Raw genomic sequence first — 11,011 nt, 5'->3', positions numbered from 1 at the left:
ATTTAATACGAGACTAACATCAGTGTTAGCTACCAGCGGGCTAACATCAGTGTTAGCTACCAGCGGGCTAACATCAGTGTTAGCTACCAGCGGGCTAACATCAGTGTTAGCTACCAGCAGGCTAACATCAGTGTTAGCTACCAGCAGGCTAACATCAGTGTTAGCTACCAGCAGGCTAACATCAGTGTTAGCTACCAGCAGGCTAACATCAGTTTGTATTTTGAGCTGTAAACCATCTTTAAGGCGACTCAATCATCTGCTGAATGAGACCCTGCTTCAGAATCTTTTGTCTAACAGTCGTCTTGATAAACATTATTGAGACAACAGACAGACAGACAGTCAGTCAGTCAGTCAGACAGACAGACAGAGAGAGAGAGAGACAGGTAAAGTATTTCATGTGACAGGAGAAGGTGGGGTCCGATGGGAACTGTCAATCATCCTCCTGTCCTCCATTCACACCGATAGAACATTGACATCACACACACACACACACACACACACACACACACACACACACACACACAGAAAGTCCCTGGTGTGTGTGTGACGAGTTTAGCCTGCGGCCAGAAACAGCCATTAACAGATGAAAGTAGCTGCTGATCACACACACACACACACACACACACACACACACACACACTAAACACTGATGCTAAATGCTAAACGTTGAAGCTAAACGCTGCAGGCTGAAAGAAGAAGCTGTTTGTAGAGTTTAGAGGAAAATACAAATGCTGAGACTGACAACACACACACACACACACTGAACACACACACACACACACACACACACACTGAACACACACACACACACACACACACACACACACACACACACACACACACATTTCTTGTATCTAAACTTTCATTGGAACAAACTGTCCAATCACAGCAGCTGATGTGATGCTAGTTTAAACATGTGTGGTAGCAGAGTAGGCAGCCATGTTGTGTCAGCTTCACCTGAACCTGTTTGTGCACGTTTCATACAACCGGCCATCAACTAACAGAAACCGGAACATAAGAACATTTACATGATCACTAGAACTTCCTACAGACCCACTACACACACTCAAAGAACTCAGAGAACTTCTCCGGTTACCACAAGAACCACTGCAACCTCCTAAATGATCACAAGTAACACCTGAGGACCTCTAGAACCTCCTCAGTGACAACTCAAACTACTCAAACCACCTGAAGGGCCATCAGAACCACCTACAGGACCCGTTAAACTACCTCAGTGACTACAAGAACAACCAAGGTGACCACTGGAACCTGATTAAGAAGGTCCCAGATTAACAAAATCTCCTCAATTACCACTAGAACCTCCAAAACGACTGCTAGAACCTCCTTGGTTACCACTAGAACCTCCTGAGGGAGTGCTAGAACTTCTTTGACGAACCTCAAAGCGCACCAGAAGCCCTGAGGTGAACGTCAGACAACCCTTAAACCCCCTGTAGGACCTCTAGAACCTCCCTGTGATCGTCAGCGTCTGAATATATTGATACGTCCTCAGAGCAGAGCAGAGCAGAGGGAGGGCAGACGATCAGTCACACACATTAGTGCAGTTGTGCGCTTGGCTTTGTGTTGTTGTTGTTGTTGTTGTCGCTGACAGCAGCTTCACTTCTTTAATTCTCTTAAAGTGATCAGAAGGCAGCGCTCGCTGTCCTGATGAACACTGACAAGGAAACAGGACGTGATGCTAACGAGGAGCAGCAGAGAGGACGAGCCCGACTGAAAACAACACGCGTGATGAGCAGCGCCACCGTTTGATCAGCTGATCTCTGGGGAACACGCCAACACGCTGCTCGGCCTGCTGGGAATCACAGGACGACACGGCAGCCACCAGAGCGCTAATTATTATCATCAGAGCAGCACATCAGAGACAGAGACCATCAGAGACCATCACAGACAGACAGAGACCATCAGAGACCATCACAGACAGACAGAGACCATCACAGACCATCACAGACAGACAGAGACCATCAGAGACCATCAGAGACCATCACAGACGGACAGAGACCATCAGAGACCATCAGAGACCATCAGAGACAGACAGAGACCATCAGAGACCATCACAGACAGACAGAGACCATCAGAGACCATCAGAGACAGACAGAGACCATCAGAGACAGACAGAGACCATCAGAGACCATCACAGACAGACAGAGACCATCACAGACAGACAGAGACCATCAGAGACCATCAGAGACAGACAGAGACCATCACAGACAGACAGAGACCATCAGAGACCATCACAGACAGACAGAGACCATCACAGACAGACCGAGACCATCAGAGACCATCACAGACAGACAGAGACCATCAGAGACCATCAGAGACAGACAGAGACCATCACAGACAGACAGAGACCATCAGAGACCATCAGAGACAGACAGAGACCATCAGAGACCATCACAGACAGACAGAGACCATCAGAGACCATCAGAGACAGACAGAGACCATCACAGACAGACAGAGACCATCAGAGACCATCAGAGACAGACAGAGACCATCAGAGACCATCAGAGACAGACAGATTCTGAAGGTTTAACACAGAGAAAACAGACATCAGAAACACAGTGTTCACTTCACAGTTGTCCTTCAGGAGAGAGGACTGAGAGACAGAGAGGCAGTGAGACAGAGAGACAGAGAGACAGAGAGACAGGTGGTGCATGTCAAACACTGTCAGCTGGTTTGTCTCTTCTCCATCATAACATTATTAATGTTTGTGTCTTTATAAATAAAACAAAATAAAATCAGAGCACACTGATAACTGTGTGTGTGTGTGTGTGTGTGTGTGTGTGTGTGTGTGTGTCTCACCCTGTTGAAGCAGTCGATCTGGTTCAGTCTCTGTTGGATCAGTTGGACCAGCAGCTCAGCAGGAAGCTCCTGAACACAGTTATAGATCACCTGATGAACTGGAACTATTGTGATAAGTGATTAATCAATATGTCAGCTGCTTCTTTCCTCTGTGACAGAAAACTGAATCAATATTAACACTTCCGGACGTCTTGGAGACCAAACAGTTGATCGATCAATACAGAAGGTAATCAGCAGCTTCATCAACAGTGAAAATAATTGTTGGAATATAAACTATGGATCAATAAATGTTAAACAGTCAGAACCTGCTCTGTGTACTGTGTCTGAGCGCTCAGCTCTGATTGGTCGATCAGTAAACTGTGTGCGGTCACATGGACGGCTCTCAGCTCAGAGCTCAGCTTCTTGGCCTGAAGGAGGACGACAAACCACAGAAGAAGAAGTGACACAGTGAGCAGCATGGAAAGTAACCGATTACATTTACTCAAGTTTACTCAAGATTACTTGAAGTATCATTTCATGCTACTGTCTTCTTCTCCACTACATCTGCTGCTGCTTCTGGTGTGGGTCAGACTCTTCTTCGTTGGTGCCGTTCACACTGAGACATCTAACTGTACACACACCTGGTCGTCATGGTGATACTCACCACTGTGTGTTTCCCAACAGCAGGAGGACCGAGCAGCACGACCCTGGGACCTGACAGACAGACAGGTCAGAGAGACAGACAGACAGTATATGTTAATGGGTCACAGTTTGTTGGGTTCAGTTTGGTTCTGAAGAGAATCAGAAATAAAATAACTGAAATCAAAGTATTAATATATATACACATATATATGTATATACCCATATATGGGTATATACATATATATATATATGTGTATATATATACATACATATATGTATATATATATGTGTATATATATATATATACACACATATATAACATACATATATATTATATTTTTATTGTTCTTCTGTTTGATGTCAGAATGGACTTTTTATTATTACTGTTGTGGTTTGTATTTTTCTGACGTTACTGTAATGACGAGTGCTCTGACAGCTGTCAGTCCGACAGCTTCATTAAACTGACTTCAGCTGTGACTCTGTGGACTCACAGCTCCACCTAGTGGCTGCACAAAGGATCATCTCAGCAGTATGTAGGTCGGACAGAGTGCAGAGGGACACTTCACATGATCGTAAAGAGAGTTAACGCTGGTTCACCCACTTCATACAGACAAACATCCGTGCTAACCCTCATCAAAGGCTGCAGGATGTCACAAGCTTCAGGAGATTTTCACAGTAAGAGCTGAAACTCATCTGGATTTCACAATAAAGAAGGAAAAAGCAAAGATGAGAGGAACTTATAAAATGAAATACAGTGTTTTCTTCTTCACTATCCTGCTAATTATCTCATGACTCCTCCAGAGTCTCAGTCCAACACTGTGACATCAGCTCAGGTGTGTCTTGGTTATTATGGGATATAAAACAGGTGTTCAGGTGTGTTGACTGACTGTCGAAGCTGCTCCTCTGCAGCAGACTGATCAGGTAAGTGACCGGATCTTCAGGCTGATCAATCACCAGACTGGACAACATGCTCTGAAACACACAGAGATTCAGACACTTTATTGATCCCAAAGAGGACAATTCATCTGTTCCCAATCACACAAGCAACATCGAATATGTTGCATGTCAAAAACACAGATCAACAAACAAACAGAGGTCGTGAAGGACAGAGATCAAGTAATTATAAAATAAATGGCAATGAAATCATAAATAAAAAGACATTTGATACATCTGTAATCATGTCCTTTAACATGTCTGCTTCTTAGTCCAGTAACCAGAAGGTTGTGTAGCTTTGTGTTTAAACTGTTGAGACCTGCAGAATGGTCCTTTAATACCTGCACCAGGTGGAGGATGTTGTGTTTGTCACCGTAGACAGATATCTGAGGAGGAATCCTCAGAGGCTGCACCGTCTCCTCCATCAGGACCAGGAGGAGGAGGAGGAGGGCTGGGAGGGGGGTGTTTTTTTTCCTGAGGACCATAAATGCATCACATTTAGCTTCAGAAGAACCCTAACCCTGATGATCTGATCTGATCCTGTAGATCTGATTCTATAGATCTGACCCTGTAGATCTGATTCTATAGATCTGATCCTGTAGATCTGATTCTATAGATCTGATCAGATTCTATAGATATGATCCTGTAGATCTGATTCTATAGATCTGACCCTGTAGATCTGATCCTATAGATCTGATCTGATTCTATAGATCTGATTCTATAGATCTGACCCTGTAGATCTGATCCTATAGATCTGACCCTGTAGATCTGATCCTATAGATCTGATCTGATTCTATAGATCTGATCCTGTAGATCTGATCATATAGATCTGATCTGATTCTATAGATCTGATTCTATAGATCTGACCCTGTAGATCTGATCCTGTAGATCTGATTCTGTAGATCTGATCCTATAGATCTGATCTGATTCTATAGATCTGACCCTGTAGATCTGATCATATAGATCTGATCTGATTCTATAGATCTGCTCCTGTAGATCTGATTCTGTAGATCTGATCCTGTATATCTGATTCTATAGATCTGACCCTGTAGATCTGATCCTATAGATCTGATCTGATTCTATAGATCTGATTCTATAGATCTGATCCTGTAGATCTGATTCTATAGATCTGATTCTGTAGATCTGATATTGTGGTCCATGAGAGAGACCACATCAAAGTGAAACTCTCACCAAAATGCAACCTCGGCTTTTTTTGTGAATGTACCCGAGTCAAACCTTCGTATAAAATCATAATTACGACAGAACAGCCACTTTTAAGATTTACTGTATTTTCGTTTTCGGGTCAAAATCATTTTCAATGGCGTGCTAGGGGCAGCTGTATGGTAGCATCAAAATCGCTATTTCTTAAAACACTAAGAGCCGGATCTACTAAAGGTTTGCGTGTATTAAAACGTGTGCAAACTGCTTGCACACGCAAAAAAACTGCGCGTCTGCATCCAGTTAGTACGTTTGCAGCAATGAATATGCAACATGAGGTGTTTACACGCAATTGTGCGCGTTGTGGGTGGAGAAAATGTAAATATATTTATTTAGCACACGCAAAGTGATTTATCAAACCTGAAAGCATGTTTGCTCATAGAAACTGCGTCTATATTTAACACGTCTCAAAGGGAGGTGCAGACGGTTTGTATGCGTAATTGCGCACACATGGCTGCAGTTATTGTTGCAAGAAGGAGACGCCGAAACAATGGAAGGAGACGCAGAGAACGCATTTTTCACCCTCGTGTGAACATTTTTGGGATGAATGAGAAAACTATCATCAGAACATGTCGCCTATCCAGCCTGGCCAGTTTGGAGCTGTTGCAGGAACTCAGAGCGGATTTGGAGCCAGCTACGAGAAGGAGTCACGCAGTACCTGCAATAACAAAATTCCTTGCAAGTTTACTATTATTATCATATTTATATTATTATACGCCAATTTTTCTTTTGTTCTTCTTCTTATGTCTTGGTATCTCCTTTTCACTTCATCCACTGTTCACCTGTTTTTTCCAACAGCATTAACTTTTTCACTGATTTTCTCCCACACCTCGTTCCTTTGCGCGACCATCAGAATCCTTCGCTACAGCACATTGAAATGTTTATTCGCTTCCTCTACCAACACTTCTAATTCCAAAGGGTCAAAGTTCACTTTGCGCTTTCGCTCTCTCAAACTCGCCATGCTGAAAACCATGAAACTCGCTAAACCCTCATTTAAATAGGCGTGTCTCCAACACGTTTGCACCTGTATCATTAACGCAATCACTCTTAGTAAATCGCCCGCAAACCGCGGCTCAACCCCACACGCAAATTTCTAGATTGCCCACGCAGATTAGTGCAAGCAATTTGGGATCTTTGTAGATCCGGCCCTAAGAAGACTATATATTATAATCCACCGACATCATATATATTATAATCCACCGACATCATAAATATTATAATCCACCGACATCATATATATTATAATCCACTGACATCATATATATTATAATCCACCAACATCATAAATATTATAATCCACTGACATCATATATATTATAATCCACCGACATCATATATATTATAATCCACCAACATCATATATATTATAATCCACCAACATCATATATATTATAATCCACTGACATCATATATATTATAATCCACTGACATCATATACATATGATGTCAGTGGATTATAATATATATGATGTTGGTGGATTATAATATATATATTATAATCCACCAACATCATATATATTATAATCCACTGACATTATATATATTATAATCCACTGACATCATATATATTATAATCCACCAACATCATATATATTATAATCCACCAACATCATATATATTATAATCCACCAACATCATATATATTATAATCCACTGACATCATATATATTATAATCCACCAACATCATATATATTATAATCCACTGACATTATATATATTATAATCCACCAACATCATATATATTATAATCCACCAACATCATATATATTATAATCCACTGACATCATATATATTATAATCCACCAACATCATATATATTATAATCCACTGACATTATATATATTATAATCCACTGACATCATATATATTATAATCCACTGAAATTATATATATTATAATCCACTGACATCATATATATTATAATCCACCAACATCATATATATTATAATCCACCAACATCATATATATTATAATCCACTGACATCATATATATTATAATCCACTGACATCATATACATATGATGTCAGTGGATTATAATATATATGATGTTGGTGGATTATAATATATATATTATAATCCACCAACATCATATATATTATAATCCACTGACATTATATATATTATAATCCACTGACATCATATATATTATAATCCACCAACATCATATATATTATAATCCACCAACATCATATATATTATAATCCACCAACATCATATATATTATAATCCACTGACATCATATATATTATAATCCACCAACATCATATATATTATAATCCACTGACATTATATATATTATAATCCACCAACATCATATATATTATAATCCACCAACATCATATATATTATAATCCACTGACATCATATATATTATAATCCACCAACATCATATATATTATAATCCACTGACATTATATATATTATAATCCACTGACATCATATATATTATAATCCACTGAAATTATATATATTATAATCCACTGACATCATATATATTATAATCCACCAACATCATATATATTATAATCCACTGACATCATATATATTATAATCCACTGACATCATATATATTATAATCCACCAACATCATATATATTATAATCCACTGACATCATATATATTATAATCCACCAACATCATATATATTATAATCCACTGACATCATTATAATCCACTGACATTATATATATTATTCTGACTGCATGAGAACTTTAACTTGAGCTGTTTTGAATAATGGACTGTAACCTGTAATAGATTACTCTACAGTGTAGGATTGACCTGTAATAGATTACTCTACAGTGTAGGATTGACCTGTAACAGATTACTCTACAGTGTAGGATTAACCTGTAACAGATTACTCTACAGTGTAGGATTGACCTGTAGTATATTACTCTACAGTGTAGAATTAACCTGTAACAGATTACTCTACAGTGTAGGATTGACCTGTAATAGATTACTCTACAGTGTAGGATTTACCTGTAACAGATTACTCTACAGTTTAGGATTAACCTGTAACAGATTACTCTACAGTTTAGGATTAACCTGTAACAGATTACTCTACAGTTTAGGATTAACCTGTAATAGATTACTCTACAGTGTAGAATTAACCTGTAACAGATTACTCTACAGTGTAGGATTGACCTGTAATAGATTACTCTACAGTTTAGGATTAACCTGTAACAGATTACTCTACAGTGTAGGATTGACCTGTAACAGATTACTCTACAGTGTATGATTGACCTGTAATAGATTACTCTACAGTTTAGGATTAACCTGTAACAGATTACTCTACAGTGTAGGATTGACCTGTAACAGATTACTCTACAGTGTAGGATTGACCTGTAACAGATTACTCTACAGTGTAGGATTGACCTGTAATAGATTACTCTACAGTTAAGGATTAACCTGTAATAGATTACTCTACAGTGTAGGATTAACCTGTAACAGATTACTCTACAGTGTATGATTAACCTGTAATAGATTACTCTACAGTGTAGGATTGACCTGTAATAGATTACTCTACAGTTTAGGATTAACCTGTAACAGATTACTCTACAGTGTAGGATTGACCTGTAATAGATTACTCTACAGTTTAGGATTAACCTGTAACAGATTACTCTACAGTGTAGGATTAACCTGTAACAGATTACTCTACAGTTTAGGATTAACCCGTAACAGATTACTCTACAGTGTATGATTGACCTGTAATAGATTCCTCTACAGTTTAGGATTAACCTGTAACAGATTACTCTACAGTGTATGATTGACCTGTAATAGATTACTCTACAGTTTAGGATTAACCTGTAACAGATTACTCTATAGTGTAGGATTAACCTGTAACAGATTACTCTACAGTGTATGATTGACCTGTAATAGATTACTCTACAGTTTAGGATTAACCTGTAACAGATTACTCTACAGTGTATGATTGACCTGTAATAGATTACTCTACAGTTTAGGATTAACCTGTAACAGATTACTCTACAGTGTATGATTGACCTGTAATAGATTACTCTACAGTTTAGGATTAACCTGTAACAGATTACTCTATAGTGTAGGATTAACCTGTAATAGATTACTCTACAGTGTATGATTGACCTGTAATAGATTACTCTACAGTTTAGGATTAACCTGTAACAGATTACTCTATAGTGTAGGATTAACCTGTAACAGATTACTCTACAGTGTATGATTGACCTGTAATAGATTACTCTACAGTTTAGGATTAACCTGTAACAGATTACTCTATAGTGTAGGATTAACCTGTAACAGATTACTCTACAGTGTATGATTGACCTGTAATAGATTACGCTACAGTTTAGGATTAACCTGTAACAGATTACTCTACAGTGTAGGATTAACCTGTAACAGATTACTCTACAGTGTAGGATTACTACTGAGGTAGCTGTGAGTACTTCTTCTTCTGCTGCTGCTCAACACGCTTCAGCGACACACTGAAACATCTGAACATAAACTGAAACAGACTGCGAGCTAACAGCTAACGCTAGCACAGCTAACGCTAAGGTTAGCTTCATCTGTACCTGGTACACTCGGGTCGGTCCGTGACGTCACATTAACGTTATCTCACGTTTTAACTCCTGACTTTAATAAATTGTCTCTCACAGAACAGAAACAGACGTTAAATATTAAAGTATCATTAATAAACAGATGGACCCTTCTTACTGTTTAACGAGTCGGTTGCCAAGAAACGTTTGCTTGTTGCTAGGGAAGAACGTCATCAGCGCGCCTGCGCAGAAGCGTACACCCTGTCTGTTTATTTTCCTATTTAAAATGGAGGGAACATAAAAGCAGAAGCATACACGGTGTTGTCTTTGATTTATCATCAGTATTAAAGAACAAGAACATTAATAAAAGAAAAATATCATGAAAGTAAGTAAGACTTCCGGTCCGCCATTTTGGGATTTAAAGCTAGCTCTTGTATTAGCCAGTTAGCTGTTGTAACCATAGATATATATATAAAGGCCTTTATATATATATCTATGGTTGTAACGTATCCTGTTGAAACATGTCATAAAAAATAGTGTTTGAGCTAAATGTTTAAATTCAATTATAATAAATGACCTGATGATAATAATGACCTGATTATAATAATGACCTGATGATAATAATGACCTGATTATAATAATGACCTGACCTGATTATAATAATGACCTGATTATAATAATGACCTGATTGGTATTGTTTTGGAGTCACTGGTCACACGACATAGAAGCCTTTGGAAAAAAAAGTAATTATCTTATTTTAATATTTTTTGTGTAAATCAATCAAACAGTACGTTATTTATTGATGGAGCAGTGGAGGTTCTGGAGGCAGCTGACCGTCCTCCTGCTGCCAACACTGGGTCAACCTGAGGAAGAGACGCTGCCGAGTGTCTCCGGACTGAATGTCTGTCCAACATC

At 38.8% G+C, this 11,011-nt stretch overlaps 1 protein-coding gene across 3 annotated transcripts in view; it reads right to left on the bottom strand.

Annotated features, from left to right (window-relative positions):
• Positions 1 to 10,370, bottom strand: part of ak8 (adenylate kinase 8) — a 16,028-nt gene extending 5,658 nt beyond the window's left edge. Inside the window, exons 1-6 of one of the 3 annotated variants that reach the window (XM_084359052.1) lie at positions 10,275 to 10,370; positions 4,713 to 4,845; positions 4,326 to 4,410; positions 3,461 to 3,510; positions 3,123 to 3,224; positions 2,818 to 2,886 (exon numbers count right to left, since the gene is read on the bottom strand). In XM_084359052.1, the coding sequence (XP_084215178.1) occupies positions 2,818 to 2,886; positions 3,123 to 3,224; positions 3,461 to 3,510; positions 4,326 to 4,410; positions 4,713 to 4,845; positions 10,275 to 10,330 (495 nt within the window). In that variant the 5' untranslated portion in view covers positions 10,331 to 10,370. The other 2 variants (XM_084359053.1, XM_084359054.1) reach the window with 2 other exon arrangements.
• Between the last annotated feature and the right edge of the window lie 641 nt (positions 10,371 to 11,011).

Source organism: Pagrus pagrus (assembly GCF_965226575.1).
Source record: "Pagrus pagrus genome assembly, chromosome: 8".
In the NCBI taxonomy this organism is placed as follows: domain Eukaryota; kingdom Metazoa; phylum Chordata; class Actinopteri; order Spariformes; family Sparidae; genus Pagrus; species Pagrus pagrus.
This window is presented reverse-complemented; position numbering and strand designations above follow the sequence as displayed.